At 39.8% G+C, this 23,537-nt stretch overlaps 1 protein-coding gene across 1 annotated transcript; it reads right to left on the bottom strand.

Moving 5' to 3' along the window:
- Nucleotides 1-668: 668 nt before the first annotated feature.
- On the bottom strand, nucleotides 669-1,565 carry LOC143383751 (vomeronasal type-1 receptor 4-like). The gene has a single exon (XM_076838652.1). The coding sequence runs from the start codon at nucleotides 1,563-1,565 to the stop codon at nucleotides 669-671; it is 897 nt and encodes a 298-aa protein (XP_076694767.1).
- Nucleotides 1,566-23,537: the final 21,972 nt, after the last annotated feature.

Raw genomic sequence — 23,537 nt, 5'->3', positions numbered from 1 at the left:
TGGACTGCATTACCCTGTGTAAGGCAGGATGGCCACATTATAATGCTCCACCTTCCAGTGAACCAAATTTCAACCTCAGGGCCATCACCATCTACCTACTTTTGTCTGGGTCTCTGTTTATTTCATCTTCATTCTCTAATCAAACTAATGGTACACTTTTGGAAAACTATGTATTAATCCACTTACATCCCACGTACCCTTCAACAAAAGCTCTACAGAAGATAAGGATATGTGAGATAAATATATAGAGAATTGTTAGGCTACAAAATCCACAACTCATTTCTCTACTGTATTTTCTTCTGGCAAATGTTTTCAGGAGTATAACACTTGTTCACTTATTGTGATTTAAAGGACTTCCAAGGACATCGAACTCATTAATTTGATTTGTCTTCAGCTATAAAATTCCAATGACTATCTACAGGACACTATGCATCATCATGAGGACAATCAGCTGTATTCACATCACCATGGCCATGTTGACACCAGAGAACTGAGAATTCAGAGAACTGAGAATCCCAATGTCCTTTGGGGTTTACAATAGAAAGACAAGTGACTCTTCATAAGTTTTTTGATTGGTGTTTTGAGGAAGAATAAGACTAAACAACTGCATATTGTGCAAAAGCATACAATTCATATACTTGAGATCAAATTTAAAATTGGTTTATGCCTCAGAAGTAGAGCCTGGATAGAATGGAGTCAGGGCTCATGAGAAGAAAGGGGCTGACAGTGGGAAAACACATGGAGATAAGCGAATTGGTGTTCACCAGCAACAAACTGGGATTAAAATCAAGGGAAACACAAACATTTAATAGGGAGGAGAGGGTGTAGAAACTCACAAAGGTGCCCACCAGTACAAGGATTCTCTGGGTGGCTCTGGACTCAGGGCAGGATCTGGGGGAAACTTTGATGCTGTGAATGTGCTGAACCCTCTGCTTGTGCCTGTACAGAAGGAGAACCATGGAGCCACTGGACCAGATCATGAGCAAGGAAAAGACAACCTCAGGAAATACAAATAAGGCTGCATATACTGATTTTGTGATTTTGTCACCAGCTTCAGAAAAACAGTACCCATAATTTGTTTTCCTTGTCAGATTTTCGCTACTCCATTTGCTAAACATATAGAGAGGGAAAATGGAATTCACCACCATGTATAGGATCCAGCAGAGAGAAATGGAGAAGCCGATGAACTTTGGAGCTTTTCCTTTGAGATCCTTCCAACAGGAGTTCATGGGGCTGATGGTGATGTTCTGGAAGACGCTCAAGAGGCAGGTGATGAAAATGGACACACTCCTGCCCACTCGCTCCATGTACAAAAGAAGTTTGCACACATAGTCATTGAAGTAATGTTTCAGCCCAAGAGTTGTCATTGTCTGGGGAATTCCTTTAGAGAGAATGATCAAGGTGTTGGCTATGACCAGGTGCCTGAGAATCAAATCAGTGGATCTTAATGTGCACTCATTGCAGAAAAGGACTAAATAGTAATAAAGCAGAGAGAAATTTCCCAGAACTCCTACTGCAGTCTGCGATAAGAACATCAGTCCCATGGCCACGTCTCTGGAGTCCATTCTCTCAGTCTCATATTTTCCTTTGAATTACAACAATAGTCCTTCCTATGAGCAAAAAGACACATTAAAATTTTTGAAGGGAAGCCCGGTCGTGTACACCTGTAGTTCCCAGCTCCTCTGGAGGCTGAGACAGAAGTTAGGTTTTAGTCCAAGTATTAAGACTGAGCCTGGGAAACATTGCAACACCTTCTCAAAATATAATAATTTTTTACACCAATTATAAGTTTTACTGTATGCACATATTGGATTAAAATATATCAAGGTGCACATGTGAATGAGGGGAGTTCCCAGAATTTTTTCATAGAAAAGTCAACTTGAAAAATCAGTTGATGATAACCTGGAGGAAGCTTCAAAATGGAGTGGAGGGAAAAGAAAACAGAATTTGCCACTTCCAGATTAAATTGATATTTTATAAGAAGAGGAGACTTCTGTCACCACTCCAACATACAACATACCAGTTTGGAATAAATATCCTGCTTAAATTTTAAAGAAAATGAATGTGACTTTTACAGTACTTTGTTTCTTGATCTGTGCACAGAGAAGTGTGCTTTATTTGTAAAATTCCACTGAGCTGTGCACTTATGACTTCTGCATGCTTCGTTAATTAAAAAATGTACATGTCATCAAAAAAGTGAGCTGGGGAAAGGTCATCTCTTGGATGCGTTGACCTACTTCAGGTGTCTGCACAGGATGAAATATAACAGTAAGTGTCCTTACTAGGATTCTGAACATGCATCATTGAAGAACAACCATAGGAATATATATTCTGATCATAATGTTCAAAAGGACAGTGTCTAAATATTTTCATTTAAAAAATTTGTTTTAGCCACTCAATTTGATGCCCATATATGGAAAGAAAATGATATTTACTGGTATATGCAGGCATATATGGAGGACCAGAAAGCCCAATATATTTTTGACCTTTATTATCTGTTCTATCCACATAGAGTCCTTGGGCTTATTAAGCTGGATAGACACTGAAGAGGAAGAGAGTAGAGATCCTGCTGCTGAGCTACACTCACAACTCAGTCAAGTAACAGTGAACCTCTGTTCACACATGCACTATCCCCACTTGAGCACCAACAGTACTTCAACACAAAGGATAGAGTAACCAAAAACCGTAGACCAAGACCCAGGCATCAGGCAGGAACAACTAGAGGGACCTCAGGTCGTATCTCCTGGGCATCTCATTCAACAAAAACCAGAAGTCCCAAGAACAAAAATGATTATTACTCACCAAGTAACACATATAGAAATGAGGGAGAGTAATTCTTCACAACAGAAGTGTGAGTTCGAGACCTCCAAAAACATGAGAAAATATGCAAACAAGTTTCCCCACGAATTCACAATCCCCCAAGAAAGGAACCCTCAGGTAGGGACATGGATAAAATTCCAGAGAAAAACCGTTAAAAACCTGATTATTAGAATGTACCAAGTAAGTAAGATCTAAGGAATGACTTAAGAGAACAAATACAGGAGATGAAAGCCCATTTCAATGAAAAACAATAGAGATAGGGAGAAGAAACAAATCAGAGCTTGTGGAAATAAAATGCCTAATGAATCAAATTAAACATTCACTTCAAAGTGTGGCCAAAGATTAGATTGCAGAGAGAATGAACTTCAGTCCTTGAAGGCAGAACTTTAGGCCTTGATGACAGGTATCTTAGAACCTGAATACTCAGTATGCAATAAGGCAAAAAACAAACCAATGAAACAGGATGAGAATACACAAGAATTCACAACAACATCAAAAGGCACAGCCAGAGAGTCCCTGGGAGAGGAGAGAACACGCAGATACAGACTAAGCCATCAAGAACCTCTTCAGCAAAATAGCGGAGAAATTCTCCAACCTAAGAAAGGAGATGGACATCCAAAGTGAGCAGCATATAGAGCTTCAGGTGGACAACACCTAAAAGGACCAGTTGGGACGGCTTTAACAACCCTCAACCCTCCTTCTCTTGCTCAGTACGTAGCTCAAGAAGAAATGGAAAGAAAGAAGGTCCCAGGCATTGACTGTCTAGTCTCACTGACTATTCTGAACATCTCGGTGGAAATGATTCTTTAATTTCTAATAAAGAATGTTTCTCCCCCCACCTTGCTTTTTTTTTACTATTCTGATGATTTCAAGGAAACATATACATGCACATAAGTGTTTTTTCTTATTTTTAGCATTTTTGAAAATGTTTAGCATTTTTAAAAGTTTTTTCTTCTCTTTGTCTTCTGAGGTTTAGGGATTTTTATTAGTAGATTTGGTTTTGTATTTTATTGTTTCTTTGTCTGTTTCTCTTCTTTTTCTTTCTTCTGAAAGCCAAATTCTATTGTTCTCTTCCACCCTCCATTTACTGTTTGACTTCTGTTTTTCTGCTCCTTTATAACCAACACATGCTACATCTTTTCTGCATTCTCTCTGTTCAATTTTTGAAATTATGAACCCTTTTCTATCTTCCAATCACACATTCTTTTTTCTTAATTAACTGTATTCTTATAATTTTAGCACTAATTGGTTTATATGATTCCCAACCCCACATTAATGCTGTTGCTGTTGTCACTGCTGTGGGTGTGATAGTTGACACTTGTTGTTTGCTTTCCTCCCACATATAGTTCATGGTTACTTATGGGTTTTGCTGGTACCAATCAGTGACTCTACCATTTCTCAAGGGTTTTTTGTTTGTTTCAAATTCACATTGTAGAAGACATAGTAGAAACTATTTCACTGAAAGTTGTGTATTGTTTGCAGAGTTGTTGCTAATTATTTGTGTTCCCTATTCTGGGAGGTGCTGGAACCTGTAGGAACACTACAAGTTCACAGGGTAAAAACTCTGCTGCTGAAATAAACTCAGCCAAAAGACTGCACACCTTGTTTCACACACTAAGTCCTGAAACTCTTCAGCTATACCTCAACATAAACATCATAAGAGACAAAAGTCCAGACTAATGATGAGGCCCCAAGTAGAAATGACTAAAGGTGGGCCCCAGGCCCCACCTACACACATCCATAGCTACATCAAAAACAGAGAGAAGTAATCCAAAGGCTCTGGATACCAAACCTATGAGATGGTCTCAACACAGATCACTCTAGGATGCTTTTCACTAAAATATATCCTAAGGTACAATGTAAGTCTTATCAAATACAAAAAAAAAATTTTTTGATGTTATCCTGTGAATCCTATCAGATCAGAATGTAATGAAAGTAGAAATCAACAGCATGGTGCATAGAAATCATGCATAGAAATCATACAAGTACATCAATATTGAAAAAAATATACTTTAAGTGAGAGATGGATCATAGAATAAATTAGAGAAGAAATCAAGAATTTTTTTAGAAATAAATGAGAGCAGAGATATAATGTGTTAAAATTCTTGGAACAGTATGAAGGGATTTCTAAAAGAAAATTCCATAACATTGAATGCCTACTTTAAAAAATACCAGAAAGACTGCAAATAAATACTGTAATGCTAAATATCAAGGACCTACAAAAGGAAAAACTAATATAAAATCAGTAGAACACATGAAATGACTGAGATCAGAGCCAAGGTTAATAAAACTGAGAATTTTTTTTTTAAAAAGCAATACAAAGGATCAATAGAACAAACATGATTATTTGAAAAGATAAATAAAATTTATAAACCTATGGCCATCTAAAAAATGATAGAGAAACCAAAATCAACAAAATATCAAAGGAAATATCACCTCACCACAGACCTCTCTGGACTCCAGAGGTTAGAAAATATTTGAACACATTTTGAACATGTACTCCCTCTCCTCCCTCCTTCTCTCTCCCTCCCCGTCTCTCTCCCTCCCTCTATTCTTTTCTCCCACAGTAGGGATTTAACACAGAAGCACTTTACCACTTAAATACATCCCCAGCAATCCCCAGCCCTTTTTATTGTTCTATTTAGGGACAAACTTTCACTAAGTGACCTAGGGACTGCTAAATTCTGGGGATGACCCTGAACTTGCCATTCTTATGACTCAGTCTCTGAGTCACTGGGATTACAGGCATGCACCACTGCACCCAGCTGGTAAATTCTATTAAACTGGAAAATCAACAACCTTGACAAATTTCTATACATATATGACTAGGCTCAATTTGAGCCAGGAAGACAGAGAAAACATAAACATAGCAATATCAACTAAGGAAATTAAATCAGATATTAATGTTTTTTAAATAATAAGAAGCCCAAGACCAGATAGATTCTCAGCTACATCCTACTGTACCTTTAAAAGGAACAAACACCAAACTTCCTCAAATTATTCCATGAAGTACAAAGAAAGGGAACTTTACATTCTGTGGAGGAGTTATAATGCTGATAGCAAAACCATACAAGAAACCACACGGAAAAAAATCTATAAACTAAAAATCTTGATAAACATAGATACAAAAAATACTTAGAAAGATATTAGCAAATTCCTTTCAAAAATATTTCAAGAAGGTAATACACCATGAACAAGTGGATTTTATTCCAGGGAATGAAGGCTGTTTACCATATGCAATTCAATAAATGTAACTCCCCACACAAAAGGAAATTAAGAACAACAATCACATGATCATCTCAGTAGGAGCAGAAACAGCCTTTAACAAAATCCTAAACCATTCAAGTTAAAAAGACTCGAGAAACTAGAGATATAAGAAAGTTGACTCAACGTCATAAAGTCTGTATATGACAAAGTGAAGCCCAGCACCATCTTGAATGGAGGAAAAGGAAAGCATGTCTCCAAAACCTGGAACAAGAAAAAGATGTCCCTATGACCACTCCCATTCAATATAATTCTATAAACTCTGTCTACAGCAGTCAGGCAAGAAAACAAATTAAAGGCCTCCATATAGGAACAGAAAAAGTCAAATTATCTGTTTGGCAATGACATGATCCTGTAATTGTTTTTAGAAAATCCCCCAAATTTCAGCAAAGTAGCAGATATAATAGCAATGTTCAGAAATCAATAGCTTTCCGATATTCCAACCATGAATCTGCTGGAAAGAAATCAGGAAAACAATCCCATTCACAATAACCTCAAGAAACAAATAGTTGGGGATAAATCTAACCAAGGAGGTAAATGACCTTTATAATTAAACTAGAGAACCCTGAAGAAAATAAATGAAAAAGATCTTAGAAGATGGAAATTCTTCCCATATCCTTGGTAGGGAGAGATAATTTTATCAAAATGGCTGTATTTCTAAAAGCATTACATGGATTCCTTTAAATCTCCATCAAAATACCAAATGACTGGGGCTGGGGATGTGGCTCAAGCGGTAGCACGCTCACCTGGCATGCGTGCGGCCCGGGTTCGATCCTCAGCACCACATACAAACAAAGGTGTTGTGTCCGCCAATAACTAAAAAATAAATATTAAACTTCTCTCTCTCTCTCTCTCTCACTCTTTCTAAAAAAAAAATACCAAATGACTTTCTTCACGGAACTAGAAAAAGAGTTTTAAAAATGTGTGGAAGAGTAAAAGTCCAAGAATTGCCAAAGCGATCCTGAGAAATAAGAATGATGTAGAGGAATCACAATTCTGTGCTTCAAATCAGACTACAGAGCTATAGTAACAAAAAGAGCAGGGCACTTTCATCAAAAGGACATGAAGACCAATGAAGTAGAAGACACACAGACAAACTCGCACAGTTACAGCCATCCGATATGTGACAAAAATGCCAACAATATATGTTGGAGAAGATGGCCTTTGTAACACATGGCCCTCAGAACACTGGATAACCATGCACAGAAGAATTAAATGAGATCCTTATCTCTCCATCTGAACAAAAGTCAATCAAATTGGACCAAAGATACAGGAATTAGACTGAAAACTTTGCAACTGCTAGAAGATGCAGACTCAACACTGCAGCATATTGGTGCAGGCACCAACTTTCTTAAAATCCCTAACACTCAAGAAATAAAACCAAGAATGAGAAAGAGAGATGGCATCAAATTAAAAAATTTTTTAACATCAGTGGATATCACTAAGAGCATGAAGAGAGATCATACAGAATGGGAGAGAATCTTAGCTAGCTACTCTTCTGACAGAGTTAATATTCAGAACATGTAAAGAATTCAAGATGTGTACCATCAAAAAAGCAAAAACAACACACACACACACACACACACACACACACACACACCAAATAACCCCTGAGTACAGTGAAAGAAGTGTGTCACTCCAGCAGGTTAGGGAACTTCTCTAAACAACTTAGAGAGACCCTGATTCAAAATAATAAATAAATAAATAAAAAGGCTGAGGGTGTGGCTAAGTTTAAGTCCCCCTGATTTTAATTCCTAGTAAAACAACAAAAACAACAGCAACAACAACAAAAAATTCCACCCAAATAATCCAATCAATAAATGGGTTAATGAACCAAACAGGCATTTCCCAAAAGAAGAAATAAATGGCACACAAGTATATGAAAACATGTCCAACAACCTGGAAAAAATTGTTTCTCTCCCTTGTCTACAGTGAAGTGAATCTGTTTCTACCCCAAATTCTTTTCCAGAAATGAGCACTTCCTAAAACTTCCCTCCTTACACACTCTGCCGCTGAGACAGAAAACACTCACCTTGTCCTTCCTGTGTACAAGGTGCTGGGCTCAGTGTGAGGTCCTGACAGCCAGCATGGAGGGAGGAGGCAGCTGCACCCTGAGATAAAGGTCTGTGCTCCTGTGACCTCACTTCCCCTCAGGGCTGCAATTATCACTTCACCTGGAGAGGCAAGGACAGTGCAGGCCTGGGGAGCCCAGGACAAGGCTGAAAAACTTTCTCCACACTTGCTAATTAATAAGGCAATTATGAGTTCCTTGTTAGTAACTTCAGAATGAGTGTCAAGAACATTGAGAGAAGCTGTTGTTTTTGCATGATCCCTGGGGACTGATAGGATCTCATATGGAAGGCTCTGGAAATACTGAGCTGTGACCTATGAGGGACTTACAGAGAGATTGTGTGTCTCATTGGACTCCTGGCTTCCCTGAGTGCTTGACCCCAAATCTTGCTAATTCTTAATATTTAGATACTGAAGCTTCATGATTCTAAGATACTGAAAAGAACAGAAAGAAAGAATTTGAGAAAGAAGTTTAATGAGGGTAAAAGTAAAAAAATAAAACTGTCAATCTACATTAGAAAACGCTGGACTCATTTGTATAATCGTGAATTATTGTGGAAATGTTTGTAGGAAAAATTACTCATGAATTTTGCCCCAGTAGTAGGAGGAAGTCTCCACAGAACACTGTCACTAGAAGAGAGATGTTTACAACAGTCTCTCACAAATAAAATCACCAGCATTGGAAGATCAGCCAGCAAATTCTCTATTTTTCATTAGTATTCAATAAGTGAACACCCTCTTCTCAATCCATCAGAATTATTACAATTATTTTTGCACAGAAAATTAAAGAGTATGCATTGATAGTTCGATTAAGGAGGAAATATAAAATAAAATTGTCTCAAAATTTAGCTGTTTCAAAGTTGACTTATATCTACTCTTCAGTCTTCTGTGAGGGTTTTAGGATAATTGGGAATTTTAAAGGACACAGATAACAAAAGACAACAATTACTTCTGACCCAGCTCTGATTCTGGAGGTCCACAAATCACATATAGCTTCCCTACAGGAACTTGTGACATTCACAGAATACTTTTATGGACATGGTAACAGTTAAATTCAGGGAAGGGCTATGGGTGACAATCAGCCCAGGGCAGATGCTGACAGGCAGAGCCTAGGAGAGGTACCCAGTGTGGAGCCTCCTGTCATCCTCCCTGTGGGTCACAGATGCTCTGCTTCCCCACCACATGAGACAACACTCCTGGATACTGTCCTCCAGGGCAGCTCACCTGGGCCTTGGGGCCCAGAGCTTCTCCTGGACCCCTCACACACAGTCCACGTGGCTGAGTGTAGTCTCAGGTCTTCCTGAGGCTTGGAATTTGCCATATGGCCCTCAATTCTTAGCACAAGTCATGTCATTGGGCTCTCTGGTGGCCAAAGCACCCAGGCAAGCCAAGCACTGTTCAGGCATGGCATTTCAAGGACCTGAAGACCGCCACTCAGCAACAACAGGGAGAGTCCAGACCTCACCTTGCTAAGGCTAAACTTTAGCCCCCTCCTGCTCTTGGCTGAAGCCTGCCCTATGTGAGCATGCTGCCTGGAAATCTGCATCCTTCTGCTGCACTGAAGGACCCAGGCAGCAGTGGGTTCATGCACGTTCAGTATCTGGAGAATTCAGGAATGGCGGACGTAGATTTAATGAGACAGTGCCTCCAAACTCTTTTTAAAATTCATTTTTTATTTTTAGGTGGACACAATATATTTATTTATTTTTTTTTTATTTTTAAGTGGTGCTGAGGATAGAACCGAGAGCCTCATGTATTCTAGGAGAGCATTCTACCTCTGAGCCACAGCCCCAGACCCATGGTGCCTCCACTCTATGCATCCATATGTACATTTGCAAATGTCCATGATATCTTGATTATCCACTTATCTCCTTGATCTACCCAAATCACTATGGTTTCCTAGTTCTTGTCTGCATACACTGTTTAAAAGTGATGGAAAAGAGCTATCTGTTAACAATTCACACTCTAACACACACACAGTGCATTAGACACTCATATGCATAATTCAGCACACACTGTACACACTCATACCATGTGGATTGAAATATGTATGTGATAGTCATTCCATACTCCCTTCTTCACACACACACAAAGCAGACACCAAACTGAATGTCCTGTTCCATTCTCTGTCACGTAGGCACTCACACATTCTTCTCAATGTGTGGGAGTACTATATATATAACTGTGCTTATATCTAGGCCCAAGAACCTCAGGAAGAGGGTGGTTATGTCTGCCCTTTACATTCCTTCCAAGCCCCCCACAACCCATCGGACAGCATTGCACACATGTGGCATTTAAGCAGGCTATTGTGTTTGCTGTTGGTTTGGGGGTGTGGTGTGACAGTTGTTGTGTGGGGGTAGGCTGAGAGTGTGCGATAGATAATGAGCACATGGAGGTCTTGGGGGTTAGATGGGGTGCAGGGGACTTGTGGCTGAGCACCATATGGTAATAGAGAAATGAAAGTGGGGAAAGGGCACATGGGGTACAGGGTGTGGTGCATCTCAAGTGCACTGGGGAATTTAAGGGCACAAAGGGGCATACTGTGCCCAGAAATTAAGGGGATGAGACAGTTTGTATCTCAGATTTTGTGGGTACAGCAGCCCTGGGGACAAAGGACATAGTGGGAGGGGGGGCTGGAGAACATGAGCTCAAGTGCCCAAAGGACAGAGGTAGGAAAAATTCTAAGGCAGTTAATGTCCACAGGGATGACAGGACCTGGGGGTGGGGGATGCATAGGTTTTCCTTGATTTAAAGGCTATTTGGATGGAAAGACAAACACTCTGACACATGGACAGAAGACCTGCAGATATCTTCCCACATACAACTGCAAAGGAGAGCACAGGTCAGGTGGGCCACCCAGGATTTGCTGATGGACATCTGGTAACAGCCAGAGGGGACGGCTTGAGCAGGGTAAGGATGTGGGATTGCAGGGCTCCCAGGCACTGTGTGCAATGTCTGGTTGGAATAATGTCATGGGCTCTGGCATTGAGGGACCCTCCATAATTTTCTGGACCTGGCCTGTGTGCTCACGCACATAAACAGTTAAGTTTTCCTGTGCTTAGCAAAAAAAAAGGTGTTCTATGATTAACTATGAACTCTTTGAACTGTGTCCTCATTGCTGTCTTAAGACGATAAGAGAAAAGAATATTTTTCCAAGTTTAAAATCTATCTATCTATCTATCTATGTGATTGCCAGGAAATTAACTAACTACAACTCAGATAATAAGATGTATGGAGCACTGTGACCATGAACACAGTTATTCTGAGAATGTTTATTCATGCTTGATAAGATTAAGCTGCTGAGAAGATGTATTTCTTTTTTGCTGTATAAAAGAAGTAGGGAAAGACCGGAGGAGGAAGCCCAGCGCCAAGCCGGACCAGAGAAGGAAGCCCAGGCCCGCCCCGGGTGCTAGTCTGGAGGAAGCCCATCAACCCTTAAAACCCATCAAAGGGGGGCGTGGCTACCAGCAAGGTTCTGCAGCTGATCCACGTACCTGGTTCCCAACTCCCCCACCCTTAGCTGTGATAACTCAAAATATTTCCCACAAGCTTTAGGGGGTGTAGCTATCAATGCAAAACAACAACTGTACAGGCACCTGGTTTCCACCTCAGAAACTAGAATAGGGAGGATACCAGTGGAAGCTCATGTCCTTTTCACAGTGGTTATATCTACCATCTTGAACACAGAGGCTCAAGCTAGGAACAGACAATGCCACCTCCTGGAAGAAAGGAAAACAGAGTTCTGAGAGACTTTTTTTTTCTTTCTCTCTTTTCTTCTCTCTCTTTCCCAACCTCAACATATGTGAAACCAAGAACTGTGCATGAACAACCGAATCACCAAAATAATATAATATAGAGGAATTGCATATGCCCCACCTTCCCCCCATTTTTTTCTATTTTACTTTCTTTTTCCTTCTATTTTATTTCTCTTTTCTTTCTTGTTATTTTTTTTCTTCATCCGTATTTCCTCTATCCCACTTTCAACCCCCTAACTTTTACTATCTATACATAGGGTAACTATCTAAATACAGATAGGAGGTTGAGTCTATACATTCTTCCATAAATTACCAGTCTAATAATTGGAGTTCTTCAATGTTGCTAAGTTAGTTTAACCTCATAACCTCACTCCTTTCCCTCTAAGTATAACATCCTTTGTCTGAAATCCAGTTTTCTTTATGCCACCAGATATTGTATGTTTTTTATGAAACTAATGACTATATTTTTAAATAACGAATGAAACCAATATCTGTAGACTTAGGATCTAACTATAAATGTATTAATAATGAAAACTTGTGCTTAGATGATGTACTCCTGTTATTGGGAACTGTTAACATTGTCTTTCTCTGCAAAAGAGGGATTTTGGAGCTATACAAGAATATTAATATATAAGGGGAAAACCATTAATACAACAGTTTCACAAAGCTAGAAAGAAATATGAGCAGTATGAAAAGAAAAGGAAAGAAAGGAACACAAACAATGCAGGTCAATTCAACATTAGATGAGGTAATATCTGCAGCTCATGGAATGTCAGATAAAGAGTTCAGAATAAACATGCTTCAGATGATCTGGAGTCTCAAGGAAGACATTATTCAGCAAATTCAGACAATGAAAGATCACTTCAACAACGAATTACATAAACAAATCCAAGAAGCAAAAGATCAACTCTATAGGGAGATAGAGGATAAAAAAAAGAGAAATACTGGAAATGAAGGAAACAATAAACCAAATTAAAAACTCAAATGAGAGTATTACCAGCAGAATAGAACACTTAGAAGATAGAGAATCAGACAATGAAGACAAAGTTTTTTAACTTGAAAAGAACATAGACAGCTCAGCAAGAATGGTAAGAAATCATGAGCAGAACATTCAAGAAGTATGGGATAACATAAAAAAACCAAACTTAGGAGTCATTGGGATACAAGAGGGTCTAGAGGTTCAAACCAAAGGAATGAGCAATCTATTCAATGAAATAATATTAGAAAACTTCTCAGACTTAAAGAATGAAAAAGAAATCCAAACAATAGAAGCCTACAGGATGCCAAATGTACAAAATCATAAGAGATCCACACCAAGACACATAATAATGAAGATGCCCAACATACAGAATAAGGAGAGAATCTTAAAAGCCACTAGAGAGAGGAAGCAGATTACATTTAGGGGTAAACCAATCAGGATAATGGCTGATCTCTCAATACATACTCTGAAAACTAGAAGATCCTGGAACAACATATTTCAAATGCTGAAAGAAAAAGGGTTCCAACCAAGAATCATGTATCCAGCGAAATTAAGCTTCAGGATTGAAGATGAAATAAAAATTTTCCACAATAAACAAAAGTTAAAAGAATTTGCAGCTAGAAAACCAGCTCTTCAAAACATCCTGGCAATACATTACAGGAAGAGGAAATGAAAAATAACAATGAAAACCAACAGCAGGAGTTAGTACAGTAAAGGAAAAACTAATCATAGAGGAAAACCAAATCATGTTAAGTAACATAAATAATCAAATATGGCTGGAACTACAAATCATATCTCAATAGTAACCCTAAATGTTAATGGCTTAAATGCACCAATCAAAAGACATAGGCGAGTATACTGGATTAAAAAAAAAAGATACAACAATATGCTACCTACAGGAGACTTATCTGATAGGAAAAGACATACACAGACTGAAGGTGAAAGGTTGGGAAAAATCATACCACTCATATGGGCCTCGGAAGCAAGCAGGGGTGTCCACAGTTGTATCAAATAAAATAGACTTCAAGCCAAAGTTAATCAGAAGGGATAAACAAGGACACTACATACTGCTCAAGGGAACCATACACCAACAAGACTTAATGATCATTAATATATATGCCCCAAACAATGGTGAAGCTACGTCATCTAACAAACACTACAAACTCTCCTCAAGTTCAAGAATCAAATAGACCACAACACAATAATCACAAGAGATTTTAACACACCTCTCTCATCACTGAACAAATATTCCAAACAAAAGTTGAATAAAGAAACCATAGAGCTCAATAATACAACCAATAACTTAGTCTTGATTGATATATATAGAATATGCCACCCAACATCAAGCGGATACACTTTATTCTCAGCAGCACATGGATCCTTTTCAAAAATAGACCATATATTATTTCACAGGGCAAATCTTAGCAATTACAAAGGAGTAGAAATACTACCATGCATTTTATCTGATCATAATGGAATGAAATTGGAAATCAATAATAAAATGAGAAATAAAAAATCCTACATTAAATGGAGAATAAACAATATGCTACTAAATGAACAAAGGGTTACAGAAGACAACAAAGAGGAAATTAAAAAATTCTTAGAGATAAATGAAAACTCAGATACAACATATCGAAATCTCTGGGACACTATGAAAGCAGTACTAAGAGGAAAATTCATTTCATGGAATTCATTCCTTAAAAGAAGGAAAAGCCAACAAATAAATGACCTCACAATTACACTTGAAGCCTTAGAAAAAAAAAGAACAAATCAGCAGCAAGTATACAGTAGAAGGCAAGAAATAATTAAAATCAGAGCTGAAATCAATGAAATCGAAACAAAAGAAACAATCAAAAAAATGAGAAAACTAAAAGTTGATTCTTTGAAAAAATAAATAAGATTGATAGACCACTAGCCCCATGCTAACAAAGAGAAGAAGAGAGAGAACCCAAATTACTAGCTTACGGGATGAAAAAGGCAACATCACAACAGACACTTCAGAAAAACTGAAGATAATTAGAAGTTATTTTGAAACCCTATACTCTAATAGAATACAGGATAGTGAAGGCATCAATAAATCCCTTAAGGCATATGTGCTACCCAGATTGAGTCAGGATGATATAAACAACCTAAAAAAGACCAATATCAAGTGAGGAAATAGAAGAAGCCATCGAAAGACTACCAACCAAGAAAAGCCCAGGATCAGATGGATATACAGTAGAGTTTTACAAGAACTTTAAAGAAGAACTAATACCAATTCTCTACAAACTATTTCAGGAAATAGAAAAAGAGGGAGTACTTCCAAATTCATTCTATGAGGCCAACATTGCCCTGATATCAAAACCAGATAAAGACACTTCAAAGAAAGAAAATTTCAGACCAATATCCCTAATGAATTTAGATGCAAAAATCCTCAACAAATTGTGGCAAATCAGATACAAAAACATATCAAAAAGATGGTTCACCATGACCAAGTGGGATTCATCCCTGAAATGCAAGGCTGGTTCAATATATGGAAATCAATAAATGTAATTCACCACATCAATAGACTTAAAGATAAGAACCATATGATCATCTTGATAGATGCTGAAAAAGCATTCAACAAAATACAACATCCCTTTATGTTCAAAACTCTAGAAAAATTAGGGATAACAGGAAATTACTTCAAAATAGTAAAAGCTATATACACTAAGCCTCAGGCCAGCTTCATTCTAAATGGGGAAAAATTGAAGGCATTCCCTTTAAAATCTGGAACAAGACAGGGATGCCGTCTCTCACCACTTCTATTCAACAAAGTTCTTGAAACACTAGGCAGAGCAATTAGACAGAAGAAAGAAATTAAAGGCTTAAATATTGGAAAAGAAAAACTTAAACTAGCACTATTTGATGATGACATGATCTTATACCTAGCAGACCCAAAAATTCAACCAAGACACTTCTAGAACTAGTAAATGAATTAAGCAAAGTGGCAGGGTATAAAATCAATACCAATAAATCAAAGGCATTCCTATATATCAGTGACAAATTCTCTGAAATGTAAATGAGGACAACTACTCCATTCACAATATCCTCAAAAAAATAAAATACCTGGGAATCAACAAAAGAGGTGAAAGAGCTATACAAATAAAACTACAGAACCCTGAAGAAAGAAATAGAAGAAGACCTTAGAAGATGGAAGGATTTACCTTGCTCATGGATTGGTAGAATTAATATTATTAAGATAGCCATACTACCAAAAGCAATTTACAGATTCAATGCAATTCCCATCAAAATCCCAATGTTGCTTGCAGAAATAGAAGAAGCAATCATGAAATTCATCTGGAAAAACAAGACACCCAGATTAGCTAAAGTAATTCTAAGCAGGAAGAGTGAAATTGGTGGTATTGCGATTCCAGATTTTAAACTATACTATATAGCAATAGTAACAAAAACAGCATGGTACTAGCACCAAAACAGGCTGGTAGACCAATGGTACAAAATAGAGGACACAGAGATAAATCCAAAAAATTACAACTACCTTATATTAGACAAAGGTGCTAAAAACATGTAATGGAGAAAGCATAGCATCTTCAACAAATGGTGCTGGGAGAACTGGAAATCCATATGCAACAAAACGAAATTGAATATCTTTCTCTCACCATGCACAAAAGTCAACTCAAAATGGATCAAGGAGCTAGGAATCAGACCAGAGACTCTGTGTCTAATAGAAGATAAAGTTGGCCCTAATATTCATCACGTGGCCCTAATCTTCATCCCAGATTTTTTAATAAGACACCTATAGCACAAGAGTTAAAACCAAGAATCAACAAATGGGACAAATTCAAGCAAAAAAGTTTTTTCTCAGCAAGAGAAATAATATGTGAGGTGAATAGGAAGCCTACATCCTGGGAACAAATTTTTTTCCCCTCAAACATCAGATAGAGCTCTAATCTCTATAGTATACAAAGAATTCAAAAAGTTAAACAACAAAAAAAAAAGCAAATAACCCAATCAACAAATGGGCCAAGGACTTGAACACAAACTTCTCAGAAGAGGATATAAAATCAATCAACAAATACATGAAAAAATTCTCACCATCTCTAGCAATCAGAGAAATGCAAATTAAAACTATTTTAAGATACCATCTCACTCCAATAAGAATGGCAGCCATTATGAAGTCAAACAACAATAAGTGCTGGTGAGGATGTGGGGAAAAAGGTACACTCATACATTGCTGGTGGGACTGAAAATTGGTGTAGCCAATTTGGAAAGCAGTATGGAGATTCCTTGGAAAGCTGGGAATGGAACCACCATTTGACCCACCTATTCCCTTTCTCAGAATATACCCAAAAGACCTAAAAATGCATACTACAGGGACACAGCCACATCAATGTTTATAGAAGCACAATTCACAATAGCTAGAATGTGGAGCCAACCTAGATGCCTTTCAATAGATGAATGGATTAAAAAAGTGTGGGATTTATACACAATGGATTATTATTCAGCACAAAAAATAACAAGATCATGGCATTTGCAGGCAAATGGATGGCATTAGAGCAGATTATGCTAAGTGAAGTTAGCCAATCCCTAAAAACAAATGCCGAATTCTTCTCTGATATAAGGGGGTCACTCAAAATGGGATAGGGAGGAAAAGCAAGAGAAGAAGACTACCACTAAATAGGGAAGAGAGGTGGGAGAGAAAAAGAGGGAGAAGGGAAGTTTCATGGAAGATGGAAGGAGAACTTCATTGTCCCCTCAGTATTGTGGTAAGTTCGAGGGAAATGTCAATATTTAGAAAGTGGGGAAGTGGGGTGGTAAATGCTGCATTTCCAAGATATGAAACTGGTCCCAACAGCAGTGGGTTTACCTGTGGAATGAACAGACCCTTCCCCACAAGGACCTTTCATGTGATGAGAACAGGAATGAAATAAAGGGAGGCCCCGGGATGAGGAGAGGTGGAGCTGGCCCTGCACGTCCTGGGGAATGCTCGCTCTGGAACCTGCTTGGAGGCTTGCTGAGAGGCTCAGGCCTCACCTTCCCCCAGTGGTCTGCCTCAGCACTCCCTCACCTGTGAACCCTGGCACTCAAGGGCATTTACTAAAAACACCCAGGGCCACTGTTAACAGTGAAGTGTTGAGGGAGGGACAGAGCACAGCTGTGTGATGGACAAGAGTGAGCACAGGGCACAGGGAAATGGATGACAGACGTGAGATGGTGGAGCAGTGAGCCTGGAGGGCCTGGTCTAAAGATGATGGAGGGGAGAGAGGGGGAAAGGCAGAAGCATGTCACGTGTTGCTCCAAGGTTAAGGCCAATGCCAGGCTATGACTACAAAGGGAAGAGTGGGCCAGGAAGGCACAGGCATAAACCCATTGGCTTCTGGGTGGGTGGATGGCAAGGTGACAGGAACAAGGGTTTGATGGCAACACAAGACATTGGCAATGGGGGCCAATGGTCAGTGGGAAGCATGTGAAGACATGCTGTGGGCAAAGATCAGGAGAGGAGGAGCCCACCTTGGTGGACAGTGACTGAGGTGGATTCACAGCGTAAGCAAAGGACGTGGAGCCTGGGGAAGGGACAGACATGGGGAGGAGGAAGGATGTGCACAGGAAGGGAGGGAGCCGAGGAAGGGGACCCTGGTTGTGAGTGCACTGAAGCACCAGGAGCCAGGGGCAGGGCTGCAGGGTGGTGAATGGTGGTCAGGGGCAGCATGCACTTCACAAAGGAGTGGAGGGTCCTGGAGGTTGAGCACTGTGGATTTGAGGGTGTTAGGCATAGGGCCCAAGGAATGGGCTGAAATTAGATTTGGGAGTAGATACAGAGAAGGTTACAGAGTTTGCAGGAGCCACTGAAGGCGAGGAGGATTGTGGTCAGAGTGTGGTCCTTGGAACAGGGAAAAAAGGTTTGTGTTTTGTCCTGGTTTTTGTTGTTGGTGTTGTTTCTTTCTTTGTTTGTTTTTCAGAAAGGTTACAAAATGCGGGTCCAGGGAATATACATTAAAAAGGGTGGGAGGAAGTGAAGGACAATGAAGGCTTATGGATTTCTAAAGGTCACAGCAATGGAGGGACGGAGGATGTAGCCAGACGTGTAAGGGAGTGAACCTCAAGGGTCTCCTTTCCTCCCAGAACCTGACTCTGCAGCACACACTGTTCACTGTGCTTTAGCTTGGCACCTGTTGTATACATTGTGCCCCATCAGACACCCAGGGCAGAGGAGGAGCTTCCAATGGTCAGGCATCTGGACAGATACCAGAAGATGTTTTCAGGATTACCTAGGCCTGACGTCTGGCTGCAAAACGCTATTTTAAAAATGGTGACCTACCTGGGTGTCCGCTCCTTCCTGGGCTCAGTGTAGGGCTGTCTGGATTACCGATGTAAGCCATATGCTGTCTTCTCAGGCTAGACCTGCACATCCTCAGATGCATGTTCTCAGGCTCACAGGGGATCACATGTGCTTGGAGCCCATGGATACACCAAACCCGTCAGCACACTGCTCAAGGAAGCCTCACAGTAATGATTCCCTCAATGGATTCCTGAGCAGTGACCCCACAACCCAATCGCTGGCCCTTCTGTCTACAGAACAGCTTCCCTGGGGTTCACAGAAAAATAAACCCCAGGTGCTGGAGGACATTGGCCTGCACATGATACCTCTGATTCCCAGAGGGTCCTCTGACCCTAGCCCTCTGGCACTCAGCTAAGTGCACCCACCCAGTCTTGCCCCATGTCCACTATGCTGCCTCTGCTGCATGTGGACACTGTGACTGGTGTCCACTGTCCAGGGCTTAGCATGTCCTCCCAGGGCTACTAGGCACCTGAACAAATTTCTCAAGGGCCCGTGTCAGAACCCGCTGACAATCTGTAATTCCTGGTACAGCAGAGATGCATAAAGAAAGACACATGCACACACACGCACACACACACATTCAGTAGAGAATGAGCAGCAGCTTTATTTTTTCCTACTTCTTTTTTTTCCTTTTATAATTTTTAAATTTTGAGAAAAATAAAAAAAAAATTGTGTCACAGTAGATTGAATAGAGAAAAAGGATGGGAGAGGAGGGAAGCAGTACAGGGGATAGGAAGGGCAGCAGAATAGAATAGACAATATGATTGATGCATGTACATTCCATGTATGTATCATATGGTCAAAATACATTCTGCTGTCATGTATGCATTGTGAACTATATGTTGGTGCATCTCATTATTAATGGCTCTTAAATCTTGCAATAATCTCCATTTACCAGATTTCTTTTTGATGACAAAAATGGGAGTATTATGGGGAGATACAGAAGGTTGTATATGTCCTTCCGCTAATTGTTGTTTGACCAGGTCATTGTATCTTTTCTTTAGTCAGGGGCCACTGAGGAATCCATACTGGTCTTTCTGATTTTCAAGTAATTTTTATTGTCTCAGTGGCCCTCTCTGAAAATCCAACTCATGTCTGTCCATTCCTTGATCTATTTGTATTGGTGCTGCTATACCTTGTTCTTGTTTTTCTAATCTTTTTCCTTTCCTAAAGCCTTGTCTAGTCATAATAGTGGGTGCATTTTGGTTGATATTATTTGTTAATGTCAAACCTAATTGATCTAGGACATCTCGTCCCCAAAAATTTATGGGAAGTTGATCCAATACATATGGCTGTATAGTTCCTTCACATCCTTCAGGATCCTTCCAATCTAATACCATTGCACTTCTATGGGGATTAGTTACCACTCCTAGGCCTCAAAGCGTTTGAGTGGCTTGTTGTAATGGCAAATGTTTGGGCCATTCTTGACGAGAGATGATGCTAAGGTCTGCACCTGTATCCAGTAGCCCATTAAATTCATGTCCTTGAATATTTAGTTTTAGCATGCTGCGAGTATCTAAATTTAAAGAAAGCATAGCCCAATCTATACCTGTGGAGCCTAATACCTTGGAACCTCTTTCTACAGTATGACTGGAAAATTTATCATTTAGGCTGGGTATTATTAGTAACTGTGCTATTCTATCTCCTGGTGAAATTACTGATATACCCTTTGGAGAACTGGCTATAATTTTTATTTCACCTTCATAATCGGGATCAATTACCCCAGGACTTATTATAAGTCCTTTTAGAATAGAAGAACTGTGTCCCAATAATAATCCTACTGTTCCTTTGGGAAGAGGTTCTTTTACCCCTGTGGGAATGATTTGAACTCCCATCTCTGGAGTTAGTACTGCTCTGGCAGAGGCGCAGATGTCCAACCCTGTGCTCCCTCTGGTTTGTCTGATGAGGGATCTGATGGACAACATGTCCTGGGCACTACCCTGATTGTGTTGCTGGGTTCCTCCAGTGCTCCGTATATTTGTGGTTTGGGGCCCTGGAGCATTGAGCCCCCCTGACAATTTTTGGCAACGGAGCCCGATGCCTTTCTCCACGATATCATGGATAAACACCTGGTCCTTGTTCGTTTTTTGATAATGGAGTACCCTCTATGGTGGTTTGAGAACAGCATTCATTAGCGCAATGTCTCCCTCTACGGCATCGTGGGCAAATACCCGGTATTCTACTCCTTTGATACCTACTTTTGTTATACCCTCCTCCTATGAAGCAATTCCTTTTCAAATGTCCTGTTTGTTCACAATTGTAGCATGTTCTTGGCCTGGCATCTAAAGCCTGTTTTACTGCAGCTGCCACAACTTGCTCTTGTTCATTAATGTCTCTACATAATTTAATATATGTGTTTAAATCTTCATGTTTCCATGGTCTAATGACTTCTCTGCACCAACAATTCACTTGCTCATAAGCCAGTTGTTTTAGTAATGGCATTGCTTGTTCTGTATTCCCAAAAACTCTGGTAGCTGTTTGAATAAGCCTATCTACAAATTAGCATAAGGTTCATTAGCTCCTTGTATTACCTTAGATAATTGACCTTGTAAACCTCCATGCCCTTGTAAAGTCTTCCATGCTTTAACTGCATCTACAGCAATTTGTGCATATACACCAGGATCATATGCAAGTTGTTGCTGCTGATCCTCATAAGGTCCCTTTCCTAACAACATATCCAGATTTCTCTGAGGATAACCAGCTGCTGCATTTCGCCTAGCCGTCTCCTTGCAAAATTCCTCATTGGCAACCTTCCATAACAGGTACTGTCCTCCATTTAGCACAGCTTTACACATATTAGCCCAATCTGCTGGCATCATGTTCAAGTTGTTAATGAATTCGACCAAGCTTACAGTGAAGGGTACTTGAGGACCATAGATTGTTACAGCCTCTTTTAACTGCTTCACTGTTTTGAAATTTAAAGCATGGTGAATTCGCTGCCCTCCTGCCTCAAATACAGGGCATGTTAATTTTTGAGATCTTGTTTCAGGATCCCAACTATCAACTGTGGGGGTTAGGGGCTTCACAGCATATGGAGGTGGCCTTGTTAGTTGGACACTTAACGTCCTCTGGTGATAGAAAGTTGTTAGTAGCAGTCTCCTGTAGAGGTGGTGCTGTTGGTTGGACACTTACACCCTCTGGTGATAGAAAGGTGTTAGTAGCAATCTCCTGTTGTAACTTTCCCCCTGATGGCTTTTTCTGCTTTACACTTTCTTTCTCTGTCTGACTAGCTTGAGAGGCCTTCTCTTTTACTTGAATATTTTCCTCTGTCTGACTAGCTCGAGAGACCTTCTCTTTTAACTAAATTTTTTCCTCTGTCTGACTAGTTCGAGAGACTTTCTCTTTTACTTGAATCTTTTCCTCTTTCTGAATAACTTGAGAGACCTTCTCTTTTACTTGAATCAATATGTCTTCTCCTTCCTCTACCTTTGTCTGAATTGAAGGCTTTGGACTAAGCAAACAAGATACGAATGTCCACAATGTCAATGTGCCAACTGGCAGAGTTCCTGGGCTTTTCTTTTCTATTCTTTTTAAATCTTCACCATGATGGTTCCATTGTGATATATTTAACAACTCCTCCTTTAAAAGCCCTGGGCTACATTTTTGTATTGTATCAACGTATGCCCTGACTGCTCTTGATTTTACTGGGATACCTCCTTCCTCTAACAATTTACTTAATACTCTTTCGGTTTGTTTTTTACTAATTTCTGATCCCATATTTCTATTATAATACAACCCAACAAGATAACGCCTAACAAAACTGAAACAGAGTGAAACAAAATTGAAACAACAAAAAATCATTATGATACCCTCCTGAAATGTCCATCCGTCCTTTCTCCCTATCTGTTCCTCAGATGTGAGTGGTTTTTCTTCCATCTTACACATCTCCAGGGACAGGCAACTTAAAACAAAAGTGAAGCAAAACAAAAGGAGAGTCTTAAAATGGCTCCCCATCCTCTCACCCTGCCCTCAGGGGTGAGCAGTTTACCTTATCACTTACTCTCAGTCGTTCCCTGTGCATCCCACCAATGCCACAGTCTGGCTGGGCACAATTCAGGAGCCACTTGTCAAAATAAATGAACTTTATTTTTAGAACCACACATGCCAAATAAAACAGCTCCTCAGGAAAAACCCTCAGAGCCCAACTGCCACCACTGGCTTCCCACAAGCCTCTCAACCTCCCCCACACCTCCTGCTCTTGAGGCCGATTGGCTGGGCCATGTGGGCGGAGCCAAAAAAGTCCCCAATTAGCAGCTCCATGGTCTGAAAGGGCGGGGAAACAGCCCAATGAGCTTCACTGTAGAGGAGCCAATCAGTTGGCAGCTAGAAG

The sequence above is a fragment of the Callospermophilus lateralis genome, chromosome 18 (assembly GCF_048772815.1).
Source record: "Callospermophilus lateralis isolate mCalLat2 chromosome 18, mCalLat2.hap1, whole genome shotgun sequence".
Lineage (NCBI taxonomy): Eukaryota > Metazoa > Chordata > Mammalia > Rodentia > Sciuridae > Callospermophilus > Callospermophilus lateralis.
The sequence above is the reverse complement of the archived record's forward strand: the minus strand, read 5'-3'. Positions and strand labels throughout refer to the sequence as shown.

Coding starts and splice junctions, on each gene's coding strand:
- LOC143383751 (XM_076838652.1), bottom strand. CDS start 1,565: ATGGACTCCAGAGACGTGGCCATGGGACTGATGTTCTTATCGCAGACT.